We start from the raw sequence: 18889 nt of genomic DNA on the forward strand, positions 1-18889 counted from the left end.
CAAGCTATTGTCAAAGGCAGACTGTTCAGACTGGCTGTTATAATGGGTCATGAACAGCTACATTAAGGGTGCTTAAACAAGTTACATTTTTTGCATGATAAGGAACCTGGAAATGCTCTACACCCATGACATAACACAAGTTCATGGCTACAAAGTATTTTTAAAATGGCCAGTCATGTGAAAAATTAACCCTTATTATATTAGCTATTAGCTGATGGCACTCTAGAGTAGAGTACCTTGGAAACTTCTGTTTGGGTTCCCTGCAGAGGTTTAGTGCAGGCAATTCAATCTGCATCCCATGCACCTTTGCAAAGCTGGGTCAGCACCAGCCCAGCCTTGCCCCCAGGGTTGTCACAGAGAGGAGAGAGTCTTCTCCCTCTGCAGAGGGGGAGGGATGGGGTGTGGGGGGGAGGTAGGGGAAGGTACCCCTACTAGCATTTTGGGAGGAGCCAGCCTGGGCCCACAAGGAGAGGTGGCTCCCTTCCCCCTTCCCTGCCCCTGCCCCAACTCTGGCTGTGGCAAAGCCGAGCTGACAACTGCGTGCTGCCTCTATCAAGAGGCTCAGGTGGGGGATTGGGGGAACAGAGCCCCTCCCACTTCACGGACCTGCCCCAGCTCCCCCCAACACCCCAGCTGGGGGCTTCAGTGTAAAGTGCCATGAGTTAGCGCGCCTCCCCAACAGGCTGCCTAAACATCTGTAGGCACCCTAAACAGCAAGATTGTCCCTAGCCTTAGAGTGGGGGTACATGGGATGAAGGGTGTAAGCAGCTTTCTGAGAGCAGTCGCACTCTGCATGTCAGAGAGCCAGAGAAGGGAGGGTGCCAAGGGAAACACAATCCTTCCCTCTGACAGGAGACATTACAGCTTCACAGTAGCTTCGGTAAAGGCCTGAGGCTAAATGTTACAGCCTAGCTCTAAATGAAAATGACGTCAGCCCACTAAAATAATGAATGGCAGAACTTTCCTTATTTACTGACGGACACTCAGTGAGACAGGGCAGACTGCTGCAGCTCAGAAAGCAGCTTCTTGTAGCGTACGTTTGTATGAATAAGACACAAGCTGATTGACTGCAGCATGTGATTTGAGTCCATACTCCCAGCCAGTGAGAATCCAGGTTTTTATGTTGTAACAAAATGAACAATTGCTACTTTACCAACTCAGTGTCTATCGCACTAAGCTGAAGTCTCTTTGATTAGAGAATTAAGTGCCCCACTAACAGAGCAAAATGGTCCTATTACAGTCAAAATTTTGGCAGTAAAATGGCCTCCCTTGTTTGGAAATAAATGCTCCTACTCTGTCACACTGTCTATTTTATAACCAACACCCTGGCATTTATGTGGTTATTTTTCCTTATAAGGGAAGAATGTCAATGCTTAAGATTAATCTCCAGAGATGAGATGACTAGAGCATTTAAACTAATTTATGAGCTACTTAATTGACTGTAATGGAATTAGGGGGCACGTGTTTCAATTTAGGGGATACTTATGCAAAAATGTAGGGAAATATAATTTCATGTAGAAAAACCACTACAGTCTCATTGGTAACATGTATCAATCCACCTACCTCCAGGGTTTCCTGGAAGTATTGCTTCCAGGATAAATTAAATTTGTTACAAGAAAGTCTGAGCAATACAGTACAAATATGATAACTACCAACACTTTTCATACCCTACCTTGCCATGTATTGCTATTTTCAGTGGATCTGATACAATGATAACAATAGTGAGACATGCTGAGAGGAATATACATACTGATCTAAGCACATAGGCAGACAAGGTTCTTTGGGTAGATGTGATATCTTTTATAAGACCAACTCAATAGTTGGAAAAATTGTTCTTTGCAAGCTTCTGGGCACAAACAACCTTCTGCAGGAATAAGGAGACTCTCTCTAAGACTCTTCCTATGCCCAAAGAAGGGTGTTTGTGCCCAAAAGTTTGCAAAGAACATTTTTTCTAACTAATCAGTTGGTCTAATAATAAAAGATATCAAATCTACCCAAAGACCCTTGTCTGCCTATGTTAATTCTTGACACTTAACTATCTAATGTATAGGAAACGAATAACAATACCATAAAAGAGAGAAATTCAAGACAGAATGACTTACGGAGAAATTTAGAGGGAAGCTTGAGATCAAGGGAAGTCAAGATATGCACATTAATTGCTTTTGCAGTAGAAACATGATTGGCTAACTTGAGCCACCTGCCCATAGGTCCCCCTGTTCACTGAGGGCAGAGTCTGCAAAGGGAATTCAGGAAGAGATTTCATGTAAGGAGCACACATACGACGCAGGATGAGAGGAAATTCCTCAACCTTTCCCCGTAGGTACATAGAAGCACTGAGAACAATTAATTCCATGTTGTACACTGCAAGGGACAAGATATGGTTGTGGAGACAATGCAGAGTTAGCTACTTGTTTTCTTTTCTCTTTCTTTTCTGCCATTTGTTTCCTTTTCTCCTTTGCTTCTCAGCTAACATAAACAACCTCAGAGTCAATACAAGAGTAATGTGCACAGCACCCACAGAGCCAAACCCCTAATTCCCATATAGTTTACGGTGAGAACTCCCAGACATAAATTCAGGCACCAAAGCTTTCCTCTGTTCCCACGCAAGCAGAAAGCCCTTGCACAGAAGGCTTCTACAGCAACTAAGAGCGGGAGGGAACAACGTATTTCCCACGTTGGAGCGCCTCCAACGTATTTCCCACGTTCTCAAGCCAGCAAAGGAAGCACCGGTTAACAGGAACAGGCCTCTAATCAGCAACATGAAATAGACTGCTCGCCAATCAGCCATCTGAAATACAGCATTTTATCATGACATTTCTAATAACCATGTTAGGAGGCATTGCTAAGCCCACAGATATATTCTGAATACAGAGTGCCATTTCTGGGATGGTTTTGGCATGTAGAAAGATAGTAAGTCTCAGAAGGCCCATTTTTACTACAGAACTAAGCTGGGATTTGAACTTATTGTTCAAGGATTGTCAAATGTTCCCTGCTCTACCAGACTGCAAATTCTCCTCTGTGTTTTGCAACCCACTACTTGTTGAAGGAAAAAAAAATATAGTTATATTTCAGATCTTACCGTACCTGCCCCGCCACCTACACTGAGAATATTGATTGCAGACTTTCCATTGCCAATGCTGAAAACAAAAATGAGTTTACATATTTCAGGATAGATATTCAACATACAGAATTGTATTAGCTACTTCAAAGCAACAAGTAATGACTTCAAATTAAAACATATAGGAAAAAAACCACCATATAAATGTGTGCGTGCATGTGTGTGTAGATGTATGCATATCTGTTTATGTTAGTACAGCACCATACATGTACAGGCAGACATGGGCAAATTAAAATTCTTGCTTAATTTTGAATCAGTCATCACTCAGACTGTACCTGGATATTACACCCATATTATAACTGAAAAAAGACAGAAACCTGCGTATATTTTTTCACTTCCCTGCTCAGAGGAAAACCTATTTCCACAAACCTATGCAAATGTAAATATATTTCTAATATGTATCTGTGTACACATGTGTTTGTACTGTACTTGATTGCACTTGGTCATGGCTTTGGTTTATAAGCTGTCCAGGACAGAGGTTGCTTTACTGTTTTATACAGCTTATTTGGGGAAGCATATATACAAGCCTGTATTTACACCAGTGTAAATCCAGAGTTGATTCCACTGATCAGTAAGAATGCAGGTGCCAAGAGAGAAGGCAGGACAAAGAATGATAATCTTTGGCAAAAGGAGCAGAAATGCCTACAGTAAGGAAAGTACCCCTTCAGGCCCCTGGCCAACATTACACTTCAGACATGATTAACCAATTAATCACATCTTAACTAGTAATCCAGCCATGCATTCATGCAATTAATGGTGGGATAAAACAGGGAATAAGCCACCAAACTAATACACAAAATGTGTGTAATAACTGTTTGACTAGTTCCCATTGCACCTAAATTGATCGTGGGGCCAGCACTGGCAAACTTACCAGTGCTCGCAGACTTGGGAGCACCAGTCAGTTGATCCGTGCTGCCAGCTGTGACAGCACATCGCGGGCCCTGGTTCAGGAAGGGCCTCCATTCTCCTGACCTCCCATAGCTTCAAACATCATCTGAACTTGCTCCTTGTCAGCCCAGAGGGAGCCAGAGATTGTGAATCTGGGCTCCCTCTGCAATAGGGCGTGACTGGGATCTGATCCACAGTTGTGCCTCCTGCCATGCACACGTGGCCTGGTAAGAAGCACAATTGTTAGGATCAGATCCCATTGCGCCTTCAACTGAACATCTGTCAGCAGCCTCAGTTGTCTTGCTGCTCATGGATAACATCATTTCTCCATTGAAATCAATATCAAACTCTGATTTCACTTTCTATTCGAAGCGATTCTGACAGAGCTAGCAGGACCAAAGCCAGCTCAGAAGGAGAGGCAGCCAAGCCTACAGAGCAGGACTCAGTTGCACAATCTAGGACCCTGGAAACAAATGGGAAGAGGAACACGGCAGAGTATGGAATCAGGTTGAAGCCAAGGGTCTTTCAAGACAAAACAAAGCAGATATGATTCTAGACAAAGGAAAGGAGAAGAGATTGTTAGGGGAGCATAGGAGGGTTTTGAAGTTAAGAATCAGGAATGACATAAATAGAAGAGACAAGGAGTGTGGGAAAGGGAACACGGAGGAAGAACCCATGGTTAAGGATTAGTGCATGGGTAGAGTGGTGTGAGAGGAGAATGACAGCGACGTCAAGTAGAAGAATGCTTTGATTTGAAAGAAGATGGTCAGGAGGGAGGGAAAGCAGGGAGGATAGGATCAGGCAGCAAAGAACCAGAGACAAACAAACACAGTCAAACTATCATGGATACTCCTTCACTGAATGGCTCTATTCATTTACCCTGACATGTGTAGTTGTCACCTTATATATTTAGGGTGGTATTTCATGTTACAGTAGTCAACATGCTGCAGTTTATTTTGGAAATCTATAGATATCTTAATAAGACATGAGAGCAGGCTGTCATTTTCATAGCATAAGTTTTTGCTGGGGATCAGAGCTATATCACAAGGCTTCCTGAAAGACTGATAAGTAGTGGGAATCAGTGGGGAGTTCTGAATTCACCAAGCATGCGGTATATGTCCATAACAGTCACATGATGAATTTAAGAGAGAAAATGCACAAATAAAAGACATTATTTCTAAGGGGATGATTTCTGAGCAAGAATATTTTCAATTACAGCTGGGGAGCAAATTTTCTGTCCTCTGATTTTCTTTTTCTTCATTAGAAACTTGTCCTAAATCAGTATAAAAAGTGGAAAGACTCAGTGTTGTTCATGAGCCAGAAATTAAAAAGAAAAGTTTCAGAAACACTGAAAATGTCCTTGCTGCTCAGGCCTGCCACCTTCCCAGCAGCCCATCTGGTGGGCTGGTGGGTTATCTGGGCATAACGGCTCCCTGGCTTCTCAGTTGGCAAACTGCCCAGAGAAGCAGGGAGCTGGCCAACTGGCAAGCCGGCAAGCTCAGGGAGCCGGCAAACAAAGACAGACTTCCTGCCAAGTGGACAGCCAGGGATCTGGGTAACCCACAGGTCCAGGAGCTGCAGAGCCAGGAAAGAGTGACGGTCAGGAACCAGTACACCCGGTTTCTGTTGGATGTTTTAATGCAATCCATGTGGTCCTGTTGAGAACTTTCCAGTGGAAAATTCCAGCGTAAAAACTTCAATCCACTCTGCATTATACGTATATCATATACTACTTTTGCTTAATAACCTTCTTGCACTTTTCTGTGTGCTTTTTATCTATGTGGGAAACTAGCCACCGAGAGAGTCACTAACTGGACCAAGTAGTGCTATAACTAGAGTGGGATGACCAAGACAATTGCCCTGGGCACTGACTTGGGGTGGGGAGAGGGGGGCAGAAGGACACAGTGAGAAGTTAGAAGCACTGTGACACTGTGCCCGGCCACATTGCTACACCACTAAGATCAAGGCCCAGGAACAAGACAGTAGCTGAACAGAAAACTGACATCATAACCAGGATGCCCACTCTCCAAAGTCTGAAAGCTCCCACTGCCTTCCTTACAGCTAGGATTTCACTTTTTAATGCCCAAATCCTGCTCCAGTCTACAAAAGATGATTTAATACATATGTAAAGAGAGGCAAACCTGTGAACTTACTTGACGACTAACTGTATTGTCTGAAAGCTAGAGAGAATCCAAATATTACCCGAAAAGCTTATTTAAGAAATCCTGAATTAATATACATGTTAAAATCCTCTGCTTTCCCCCCAAATTTATTTTTCACATTAGTTTTTATTCTACCTAAGCAATATTTGCAGGCAAAGAAACAATTAAATCTTATCTATATCCCAATAGACAGACTCAGCCACAAACAGAGGCCTTTCAGAGGAATGTGTAAATTAAATCTCTAACTAAGGCACTATCAAAGATCTACAGAAGGGGGGGAAGCAATCTATAATTCTCCGGCAGTCCTTTCAAGCCCTGACTCATGCAGTCAGGAGCATACATTTATCACTTGTGCAGAACTGTATCAAGGGTTTGTCCTTTTGATAAAATGTCTGACTTTGTTACCTTGATATTATGTCTGGCAGCTTCTTCTCAATGAATTCCAGCATGCACTCATGCTCTGTTGAATTCTCAAGGAACAGACGGAAAGATTCAACATATCGGCTATGGTTTGAGATCAAGCTCCTCATGGAAGATGCCATGTTTGGTTTTATAAGGAATGCAAAAAAGAACAGCGTTTTTCTCCTTCTGTTTTTTCACTTCAGCCCTAGGAAAGGAAGAAAAAAAAAATTAAAACCACAGACTAAAATCTAAAACTGCTTCAATATCAGATGCCAGAACTGTATCTAGTCTAACCATTGAAAAGTACTTGTGTAATCATTGTGTATATCTACATTATTGCTGGACTTTGTTCTGTGACCTTGGCCCATAGTTTTAGATTAGAAACACAGCGGTAAAAGGACCTCCTTTTATTTAAAAAGAATGACATGAAAGACACAACTTCAGGCTTGAAAGACAAACAGCAATAGATCGCATATAAACTCCATGACCAAAAGATCAGCATTTCATCAGTGATGGAACAGGACCCAGTTCAGATCTAGGACGCACCCTGAAGTTTTTTCTAAATGAAACTTTAAAAAAATCCCAGTATTTCCTAAATGGAAAGAATCTGCTTTGAGCCAGAGGGAAGTGAGGCACACATTTTCACAGAAGCTTAGCACTGCTTTTTTTTTTTGTTTTCAGCCGGATGGTGTTTTAAAGAGGACTTGGAGCAGTAGATGGATGGGTGGATGCCATAACATTTTGGTAAATGATGCTTTTTTTAAAAAGTAAATTATATAGCACCTTTTTCCTGAGGAGAGCAAAATACTCCCCAGGCATTCATCAGTTAAGTGTCACAAAAGCCATGTTAAACCCAGAGTGAAGGCAGGAGTTGGAACTCCGGTTCACAAGTAGGGAAAATTGGCACAGAGCAGGTAAAATAAATGAAATGGAAAGATCATGGAGGGTCAGTGGAAAAAGCTCAGACCTGAAAACAGACTCCTGAACCTTGTTTCTATACTGTAGCAGAAGACACGTCTCTTCCCCACATCTGCTTCTGTGCATGGTGGCGGGAGATTGGGGCAAAACAACCTCTGCAGGAAGTAGATGGATGTGTTATGCCTCTGAACAAATGGTGCTTTGATCCCTCTTTGCACAGCTGCCTAGCAGCCCTTCTCTCTATTATTCCTGTACGGACTCATTTGCCTTAATTTTATTTAAACGCTTTTCCAAATCCTTGAGCTAAATTGCCCCTAAAGGGAACGGTTAAAGAGAGTCAAAGCAGTTGCCTACCTTTCTGTCCGATGAGCTCTGGAATGGGAGCAGCTCGCTGAGTAGAGCTACGGCACGGTACTTCCTGGACTTGGTTGCCATGCAACCATCATAGCAGCCCGTGGGCTCTGTCTCTGCTCAGTTAGCTCCTTTGAGTATACAGGAGGAGAAATATAAAATGCAGAGTTTCAGCTGGGTGCTTCCTCTCCGGTGTTGGGCCTTTGTGTCTGCACAGCGTTGGCTGGATTTGCATTCTTGGGTGAATGTAAGTTTGATAACGGCAAAGGGACTCCGCTGATGAACTGCTGTGCAACCGCAGTGTCTTTTGTTTTCAGTGCGCTGCACCCCTACATTTCCCAGAACTGGCTGCATGAGCTACTTTGTTCTGAGGGCCTGGACAGGAGACACATTTATGCCCGTGCAACTGCCTCACACTGGTCCAAAAGGTAGGATACCAACAGTGCAAATCCCTAACCCGGGTAACTTTGCTCAATTCTCTGTAAGTTGCACCAGGTTCAGTATCCACTCAAAATGCCCCAGGGCAGCCCTTTGCTAAGCAAACAAGTATCACCTGATCCATAATGATACAGTAATAACTGGCCAGTGTGTGCCTCTACCCTAGGGTACCACATTGTGGTATGCCTATTCGTGATTCTGGTGTAACAGAAAAAACAAATATAAATTATACTGGGGCATGTGTTCATCTGTCCAAGCCCATGGTTGTTACCACTAGTCACACAAAGCTATGAGACTTGCCCAGAGGATGTCTACTGGACTGTTCCCAATGAGATGCTTTCGTGTACATGAGGAAACTGCTACTACTACTTGGCATCCTATCCCACCCTGTTCTGTACTGTCACAGAAAATAATTCAGCAGGGCTCATCAAAAAAAAGCACGCTCCTCCACTCCCTTTTCCTAGCTTGCTGGGCTGGCATCCTGTGGAGAGCTTCAGGGTGGTTTTCAGAGGTTCAGGGAATGGAAGAGTAGCTTACAAAATCCTCAACCCACTGCCCACTTGGGATTTGCTGACCAGCGTCCCTTCACTCCGAGACACAAAGGATACAAGATGAATGAACACATCTTGTTTCTGGGTGACACTTACTGGTGCTAATGGTGACACTACACATGAACTCTCTCGCTCCCACTGCCCACCACCGGAGCAGCTGGAAACTTTTGCCCCATTATTCCCTCTCCTTAGCATTTGTCACACAGCTCGCTCAGATCTTATTCCCTGCATGTTTCTAGGCCATCATCAGGAACACGAGCCAGGTTTTAATATATGTGGGCTGTTCTTGCCAAGCTAAATACTCACTCCATCTGTACACTAGTAACTGTGGGCTTTTTTGTTGTTTTTTGGTTGTTGGTTTTTTTTAAATAGCCAAAGACTGTGTGGTCACATAAAATAGGAGGTCTTTTTTGGTTCCACTATACCAGTGTTTGTTATTGTGTTATTGCTGCTGCGTGGATGATGTGAAAATAGCTTGGTAGTCTTATTCTCACTCCCAACAGACAGTGCCATAGCAAGGGGGGTGAGTGGGGTGACCGCCCTGGGCACTGAAGTGAAGGGGCGCCAAAAGGCACTGCCCAGCCGGAGCAGGGTATGAGGCAGAGCCACAAGCAAATCATTTGGTGGCATGGGAACTGGGGGAGGGCGGCTCCTGCCGCTTCGCGCACTCCTGGGCAAGCATGGGGTCGGGGGTGTCGCCCAGATCTGTGTGCGGGCCGAGGGCAGGCTGACACTTTGGGCTTTGGGTGCCAAATTTCCTTGCCATGGTACTGAATCTATGCTACGGAAACCAGCACTACGGCTGGCACAGACGGGCAATATTGTTGGTAGTCCCAACAAACAAGCCATGGAGAAACCATGGCCGATCTCCTTGGTCACCTGCGTGCAATAGAAGCGTAAAGTGCTACCAACCAGAATAGGCATTGCTGTGATGGTTTCCATACACTGGAGTCTTATGGTATACTTGCTGCTTTTCAAATCAATGCTTGGCACACAGCTGATGTATATCAACCCCAAAACAATCATTTAAGGTTCTTAAACTGTTATGTTCCAGCAGGTTTATCATCTCCAGGAGCTCAAAAAATACTCTGACCTGGAGTCTCCAAGGCAGCTAATGCTAATCAGCAGAGAAGGTTTTAGGCTGATTAGGTTACATCATTTCAGTTATCAAAAATTGCATTCCTGGAGGTAATTCCTTATAATATGTCCAAAAGGAGACTCTGAATTATCAAGGAATAGTATTCAAAATGTCTCTTTGTTCCTCCACCAGAGATAATTCTATATCCCACAGGTCCCCTGATTACGGGTCAGCTTTTTAGTAAGAGAGCCCTTTTGTAGTTTTTATGCACTGAAATGTTGCATAGAGAAACACAGAACTATATAAAAGTAGGACTGGGAGGGATTTTTGAAAGGTCACCTAGTCCAATTCCCAAAACTTAGGCAGGATCATCTCTCTCCCAAACATCCCATGCAAAACCATGGTCTAACCTTGTAGCAAAACCGCACAGTCCACCCTGGCACAACACAGGAAATAACTCTCGAATCAGCCACAGGTAAAGCAGAGGGACCATGGCATCCAACATCCTGCTGATGCACACGTCGTTAAAAATATGCTCGAGAGATCCCAGGAAAAGAGTAGAGGGAGAGGTGCTACAGAGGAGAGCAAAAACCTCCGCAATGCATCAATGCATACCAAGCTGACCACGGGTTAAAATTCCTTCCTGACCCCAAATATGGCGATTGGTCTGACCCGGGGGGGGGGGGGGGAGGGCAAGGCCAGGAACCTCTGTAAGTCCCAGCAGGAGCAATGGCACACCCCAGTTAAAATCCCCAGCCTTGGCTACAACCAACACCCAATGCCTTTGAGGAAGGTTTTGAAAAAAAGCAAACCCAGACACATGTAGCAGCAAGAGAGGGGAAAAATTCCTTCCAGACCCTGTGCAGGCACCAGCAAAGTTCATAAGCATGGAAAATACCCATAGTATAACATAGGCATAGCTATGCCTACATTATCTCTGAACAATGCTTGTCCACCCCCCTCTTGGACACCTCCAAAGATGGAGATTCCACAACTTCCCTTGGTCTGTACCACTGTCTCACTTTTCTAACAGTGCAGAAGTTTTCCTGATATCCAATCTAAACCTACTTTGCTGCAATTTCAAGCCAATGGCCTAGGGCAGGGGACACTGCACATGTGTCTGTGAGCACTGGTTCACACTGGTCCAGGCCCTGCACTCATGCCAGCCCTGGCCTCAGGCCCCGCACTCCTGCCAGCCCTGGCCTCAGGCCCCATGCTCCTGCTGCCCTGGTCCTGGGCACTGGTCCGGGCCCTGCACACACAGCCCCTGCCTGCCCCTTCTCACTGCTGCTGCTGCCCCACCCCACCTGCCAGTCACTCCAGTACCCCATGCCAGAGCAGACCCCGGGCTCCTGCCACCCTGCCCTGAGCCCTGCCAGCCTGGGCTCCACGGTCACTCTGCCCCCCACCTGCTCCTTCTCGCCATCACCGCCATTCCTTTCCACCTGCTCCAGCATGTGGTGCTGGAGCAGATCCCGGGCTATTGCTACCCCATGCTGGATCCCCTCCACCTGCCACTCACTGCTTCACTTGACACTGCTGCTGCTGCTGCAGCCATCGCTACTTCTCCCCACCCCTGCACTGATCGTTATAAAGAAGCGCACTGAGCACCAAGTGAAACCAGGTAGGTATTTTAAATGAGCACTGTAGCAAAACTGTGATAGGCATGGATTGCCTGTATCAGGGATCCTTGTTTTCTCTGTTTAAAAATAGCAAATTCTCTGATTAAAACCTCCCAAATCCATGTTTTTCCATGATTAAAATGAAACACCACTACGTATAAAGGTATCAGTTGAACACAGTGTTTTATCGATATATTTACAATTTTAAAGCAATTTGGAAGCCTACCAGTGCTTCAATTACTATAATAAAATACATTCTAAATGCCTATAAATGTTGGTGTTTGATTTGGGGTTTTTTATAAAAGAAAATCAGAGCTCCCCCTGCCCCTTTTGCTCACCAGGATGCAGGTCCAGATGTGGCTGTCACCTCATATGCCAGTGCCCTGCATTGCCCTTCATTCCCAAGCCACAGCCCCCCAGCCCTGCAGGTGCCCCTACTCCTGACCCACCAACCTCTGGCCCCTGTGGTGCCCCTTACTCCCCATGCACAGCGCCCACCCCCTCCAGCCCCCTGCCCCCCCCAACAGCACCCAAGCACCATGGGAGGTGGCAGCTGCTGCAGTGGAGTGAAGCGTGAGACCTGGCTCCCCCTGCCCCATGGGCAGCACAGCTGGAGCAGAGCCCATGGAGGGGGACGAGAGATGCCCATTGCAGGCTCGGGGCTCCCCACCCTGTTGCCCTGCTCCTGGAGACCTCCGTGTCCCAGCAGGTAGGACCTGGTGTGGCAAGGCAGGACAGGGTGGGGAGGCTTGGTGCCACCACCAGGAGCCCCACACCACCATTGCGAGACATCCCCTGTCTGCCTAGCAGCAGCGGGAATGGTGGCACATGCCATCATTGTCTGATTGCCAACCTCCCACGCCCCCCAGCCCCTTGTAGACTGGAACTCTGCCAGCCTGCAAGGAGGAACCTGCCGTTTCCTACGTTTTTCTCCTTAAAAAGTGACCATCTGGGTTTTTCTCCTTAAAATGAAAAAATCTGAACCAACTGCTTCAAAGGCTACACTCCTTCCAGGTCCCTCAAGCATCTTACTTCCTCATCCACTCATGGCAAACCATCCCCCTGGCTGTCACAGAGCCTTCTCGCTCACACTGGGTCACATTTGTCACAGCATTTTTAAACTGACTTTTCACTCCCTTCGCTACACAAAGTGAAAGATAGTAGAGAATCAGGGTTAGCATTTCCAAAAGTACCCTCCCAGCACGTCACAGTAATTAAAAGTCCCCCGTGAGACCCAGATCCTATGAATGGTGTCAGTGGTATACAAGCTGAGCTAGCTCCCCATCCTTTAGATTTTCAACATGTCTATTTTAGTAAAGAACTGGGGGTCAGAATCTGATCCCGGGGGGGGGGGGGAAGAGGCGAATCAAATGAAATGGACTCATTTTCAGCATGCTTATATATTTGAATCTAGCCCTACAAGTGGACGTTACCTAGAGGCAGTCAAACAGAGTGGCCTCTCTCAAATGGGCACTTATTTTTCAAGTACCCTAAAAATGCTCAAAGAGAAAAATATTAAATAAGTATATGGAGATTGTGGAGCCTTCCTAACCCTGATGAACACCTACTCAAGCCAGTAGTGTCACTGAAGCTGAAAGGACTAATCACATGAATAGGAGACCCAAAATCTGCCCTATACTAGAAAACTATAAAGGCCCAGGCAGCTACAAAGCACCCAGGCACTGCTTGTTGTTGCTAGGGGTTGTTTTAATGAGCCTGTTTTTGTTAGATAAGAGCAGTAATCTTGCCTATGTATTAGAAAGACAGACTAACAAATTGCAGCTAAATTGACTCTATTATATGAATTACCATCGCTCAAGCTAACAATTCACTATCTATTTTGTGCAGTCAAGTGAAATTTGTGGTGACTACAGACAGAATAAAATGCAGTTTTGCATCAGGCAGTATTAAAACTGTGCAGGCTGCCACATACCTGGAACTACAAACACACAAATCCTTGGATCTTTCACTGAGAGCTGTGCTCTTTTTCAGGTGATCAGCATTCAAATCCTTCAGGAGCACCTGAACGAGGGGTAAAAATAGCCTATTATAATTTTTCCAGGTAGAGTAAGAAAGCAGAAGAGAACATGCATGGGCTATGAGCACGTACCCCCACTGGAGAGTGGTACATTCCATGTTTACCCATGCCTTTAGTTTAGATGGAGTGGGAGAAGCTTGTACCATCTGGCATTAAAACATTTTTCAAACCTCAGTCTTTTAACAAATATTTCATAGTTAATCCTTCTACAGTTTTGAGGATCTAGATAGTCAAAAAGTGTTCGTATAATAGCCTTCACACTTGCTGTGATTTCATTTCCATGTTTATTTTGTTGTAGATAAGAATGGATGAGATCATTTAACATTTCAGGCAGCTTCAGGAATTCATCTTGGTCATTTGATTTTGTTTCATTGAAGCTTGGCCTGCAATCAGTATGTTCAGAAACTGGAGGGGGGAGTTGGGGGAAAGGGGGGAATAATTATGCAAAAAAAGCCCTTAAGAACATTTCTGACAGTTTCTCTCATTTGGACAAGTTGCCCTACAGAACAAATTAACTTACCCATACTAAGCATCTTTTTTACCAACTCTAGGCCTGATTTTACTCTAACACTACAGTAACTATAGTTACTCTGGATCAGTGCTATCTGGTATCAGGATAAACCCTGGCTGAATGGCATATCAACATCATTTGCATTCTGTGAATTAAATCAGAAAGGAAAGTGAGCACACTTGAAATGTTTGTAAACAGCTTGCAAAAGGGAAGTGCATGCTACTACACTAGTAGTTGTTGTCGCTAAATGCTGGCAAGATACAGAAGACATTAGCTTTTCCTTCTAAGAAATCTAGAGAAAGATATTTTAAGTCTAAACTTATCCTGAAAGTATTCATACTTACATGTATACAATCTGTGATTTACGGGGCCAGCTGGTTTCAGTTTCTGGGAGTGTTGCTACGAGAGGCAGGAAGTGGACTCTGAAATCGGACACTTTTTAAAAAAAGATTGTATCTCCACCCACAAAGAGTCAAGCGTTTTGGCATACCGATAGTGTAGTATTCTCCCTCAAGAATAAAATAAAGAGATAATGCAACCCTTAATGTAGCTTACCACAGAAATCCAAACTCTGCTCTCCGTTTCAATGGTACAAAAACAGAGTAGACCTGATGTATAGGATTAGGGTGTAATGAAGAACAGGATTTGGCCCCTAGATTTTAAACAGGAATTTCATGAAGAGTGCTAATTTTGGTAAAAGGCCACATCTTGCTTTTCAAAGAGAATACTGGGTTTTCTTTGGGTTAATGAACATGCTATTCTTACTTTTCATAGAAATCATAAAGCACTAGGGCTGGAAGGGACCTCCATAGGTCAGCCCTGTGCCTGAGGCAGGATCATCGCTGTCCAAACCATCCTATACAAATCCAGAATCTAACCTCTTAGTAAAACTATCATCAACCCTGACATAACACAATATAACACCCCAGCCTGCCACAGGTAAAGCAAGACATTTTTAATATACACCAAAGAGCGGTTATCACATGAAAGAGCCCCTGGAATTTCTTGTGATTCCATCATCAGAGCTGTAGTCCGCATTTGGTTTCAATAGGAGTCTGCCTGAATAGTATCTGGTAAAAAACAAGCAAGGCTATCAGATTTGGACCGGTGACAAGTGTTTAGAAACTTCCTAGGCTCAACACTCTTAAAGAGAGCTTGGTGTGTTTCTCTACCCACTTCTTTAGTTTTGTTGTTGGAATGTTTTAGCTAGAAAACTACCCAAATCACAACCCCCTCCCCCACTCCACCAGTAAATTCAATGGGAGGATGCTGGTGCTGAAACTGGGATGTAAGCCAGGAGCTAACAGAGCCCACCTTTCTTCAAGGAGCTGCAGCAGAGCTCTAATGTGAACCACCACATCTGGGGAGGAGGAAGGGGAAGGGAGAAGGAGAGTTCAAAAATGTAGATCTAAGCCCAGGTGCAATGTCACTATGCAGCCAACTACACTTTCAAGTGCAAATAGTTTCTACTTACTTTTTTCTAATCCTCTAGGATTTTTTTTTTAAATATCAAACTGAATATACTGGGGGCACAGAGCCATCACTGGGTCACAGCCACCTGCAGAGGCATAGCAAACAATTTCAAAATCTACACACACAGTATGTAATCCATTGCCTCCTACTGGTTTATACCTGTTATCTCCCAAAACAGATATGGCATTGCACACGATATGACCACTAACACAGTGGGTTCATTTAGGCATAGAGACAGTGTGTTAATAAAAGCCTGGATGAAAAACAGAAGAAAGATACCAGTTGTGCTGTAAAAAATGTTGTCCCTTGCAAATGAAAATGATTTTCCATGATATTTGCAGCAAATGGTCATAGTTTTGTGCAGCATTATTTACATTTTGCTCATATAAATTTATTGCTGTAGCATTGTTTGCTTTCTAATCTTTCTCTCCACTGTTTGTAGAGCTGACCCTTTATGGGAACAGTTACAAAGGGGAAACATTTTCAAAACTGCTTAAGTCACTTTTAAGTCTAACTCTCATAGACATTCAGTGGCACCCAAGCACTTCTGAAAAAATGCGCCCCACATCTTTTATCACCCTGTATTCAAGTGTTCATAGCCTTACAAAGCATTTTTGTGTTCCATGCTTGAAAGTTTCCATGGTTTGTCTTCCTTCTGGAAAGTTCAACCAAAAAAACCCTTTTTTGCCACTAGCAAGTTCCCATTGAAAACATTATGATAATAATAGTCACCATGTCTTCAAAGACAAAGTGACAAAGAAAGTGACTATAATTTGCCACTTGATCTGAATATCATCCTGAGGGAGAACTAAAGCCATATCTGTTTTGGGAGATAACAGGTATAAACCAGTAGGAGGCAATGGATTACATACTGTGCTTGTCTTGGGGGACTGTAATTTTAAAAATGTAAAAGTTATAAGGCATGGAGCAAATCACTTGCAAGCATGTTCACTGGGTCCTTGCTAGGCACAGCAGACCTTTGTCTGAGGATCAATGAAGATCTTTATGAGATAACTGTATATTCATCCTTTTTCGTCAGGTAAGTATGCTGACCATGAATGGATATGGCTAGTACTAAGGAACTTAAGCAAAGGGAAATGATCTTTTACAGTCCATGGGCGAGATCTGGCCAGGGAGCATCAGGGCAGCAGGAGAGAAGTTTAGCAGAAAGGAGTGGCAGCAGGGAGGGGAGTAGTAACAGCATTAATTGCTGCTCCCCTGCTACCAAATTTCCTGATGTGTGTGTGTCCCAGTGGGCTGGCCCAGAAGGCTAGTTTGCACTGGCACATGGCTGGATCTAAGCACGTGGTATCAGCCTAGCGTGCTGGATCACACCTGCAGACCGACCCTTTGTGCTAACCCTGCACCATTCTTTCAGCCTAAATAGCTGGGTGCCACAGCCACTGCTCCACAGCTTTGTTTTGAATACCAGGGGATGGGGAGGAAGAAAAGATAGGAATGAACAAAATTGCAAATCCCACAATTTTAGGCACTCCTCCATTTTTTTAAGTTCACTCGTATACAATACATCCTTCTGTATGCTGCAAATCTTAACATTTCATTCAAACCATAAATTTGGAATGCTGAAATTCATAAAGCACAAGCAATAAGGTGGGCGGGGGGAAAGGTAAATGGAAATAAAAATGTTCTCATATAGTAACAAAGAGTGCATAGTTACAATTATAAATAGTGTAGAAATGGCAACTGTGAATGCTTGCAGAGAAAACAATATGCTACATTTTTTTCTATGTGCTCATACATCATCCTTTGCAAAGTAGCTTAATTGAATTTTTTAAAGCCACAGTATATTTCACAATGAGCCTGTAGAAATGTAATCAGTTATGGGTGTTTTTGTAAATCCTCTAGTCAGAAAAAGGAAATGAAAGAGCACAGGCGATCAGGAGATTTTCCCAATTGTATCGTCTTGCAGTTCAACTCGGTAATCTTAACATTACTTTATTTGCCATGAACATGCAGTGTATTTGGCTTTCCCAGCAGAAAGTCTTGTATGCCTATTGCCAACTTGCATAATACACCTTTAGCTCTTGGGCCAGCAGCTTTAATTTCATAATAGAAAGATACCCAACTCTTTATCCCGAGTTTCCAACTGGTTTGTAAGAAAATGTCTTTGGTTGCTATTTACATGCATTCCGCTTCCTTAATTTTGAGTTAAAATGCCAGACTTCCCCTATCTGTAAGATTTATAGTGTCTCAACTTGAAACCATAAATCAGCACAGATGCACAGACTTTTCAACAAACAGAGTAAATCCTAGGCCTACTGAATCAGTGGTATTTTTGCCTTTGATTTTAATAGAACCATATTTCACTTATAGTGAGATTACAATGAGACCCTAAACTGGTTTTCTATCATTTAGTGCTTCAGAACGAGGCAAGATTTCTTAGGTGGTATATTTTATTGAACCTATGTAGCTGAGATAAAGTTAGACAAGCTTTAAATTCATAGACTTATAGAATCATAGAGAAGTAGGACTGGAAGGGACCTCCAGAGGTCATTCAGACCAAACAGCCTTCCTCAGATCTCATGTAATTTCTAGACTGTCATGGCTACAACATCACCCTTACACTACCAAACGTGTTTTCTACAAGTACTTATTACCCCCACATATAATAAAGAGCCAAATCCTGCCTGCAGCCCCCCTGGAGGAATACCACTGGAAGTTAGCCATGTTGCACAAGCATAATGAAATAAGAGAGAGGCATGTAACTTGGGCCAGAGTCACTGGTACCTGCTTTTTTCACCACTCTGAAAACCTGGCATCATGACAGCCAGGCAACTGAGCCAAAATCTGTAAATGCATGTGGCTATTATTTTTTCCTCTAAAAAAATGCCAACAACGAAAAAGTGTTCCAAGTGCCAGATGCTACGTGTGGCGGAAACATAGGTTTAGCAAGTCAAAAATAAAAATAAATGCATTTGGTGTTTTGTGTGTCTTTATGTGTAAAAGATGTTCCCACAAATGTTTTTCCTTGATATCCAATCGAGCCAGAGTTTGTACTGCATAAGCCAAATTTTCAATATTTGCTGGGAAGTTGAGGCTCGATTCTGTGCTGTGCCAGGACTACTGGGCTGCTGCAATGAACCCTGTGATAATTTAGAAGGAAATTTAATGAGCAGCCAAAAATTCCCACAGTTTTCAAAGCTACCAGCATGCCTTCTATCCAAAGGCTTGTGAAGGCACCGAAGGGCTTTTTTAAAATTCAATAACCGTTCTTTGAAACAGGGTTGTAGTGACTGGAGCAAAGACATTCCTGGTTGTACTCATGGTTCTAATAATGCATAGTTAAACCAGTCAACCTCTGTGCCTTGATGTTCCTAT

At 43.8% G+C, this 18889-nt stretch overlaps 1 protein-coding gene across 1 annotated transcript in view; it reads right to left on the reverse strand.

Moving 5' to 3' along the window:
- Positions 1–14544, reverse strand: part of LOC149867634 (histamine N-methyltransferase-like) — a 29134-nt gene extending 14590 nt beyond the window's left edge. Inside the window, exons 1-4 of the mRNA XM_090045839.1 lie at positions 14422–14544; positions 13462–13550; positions 6574–6775; positions 3085–3137 (exon numbers count right to left, since the gene is read on the reverse strand). Coding sequence (XP_089901965.1) covers positions 3085–3137; positions 6574–6710 — 190 coding nt within the window. The 5' untranslated portion in view covers positions 6711–6775; positions 13462–13550; positions 14422–14544. The remainder of the gene's footprint in view (positions 1–3084; positions 3138–6573; positions 6776–13461; positions 13551–14421) is intronic.
- Positions 14545–18889: the final 4345 nt, after the last annotated feature.

Source organism: Crocodylus siamensis, chromosome 4 (assembly GCF_052110815.1).
Source record: "Crocodylus siamensis isolate JL-2025a chromosome 4, ASM5211081v1, whole genome shotgun sequence".
Lineage (NCBI taxonomy): Eukaryota > Metazoa > Chordata > Crocodylia > Crocodylidae > Crocodylus > Crocodylus siamensis.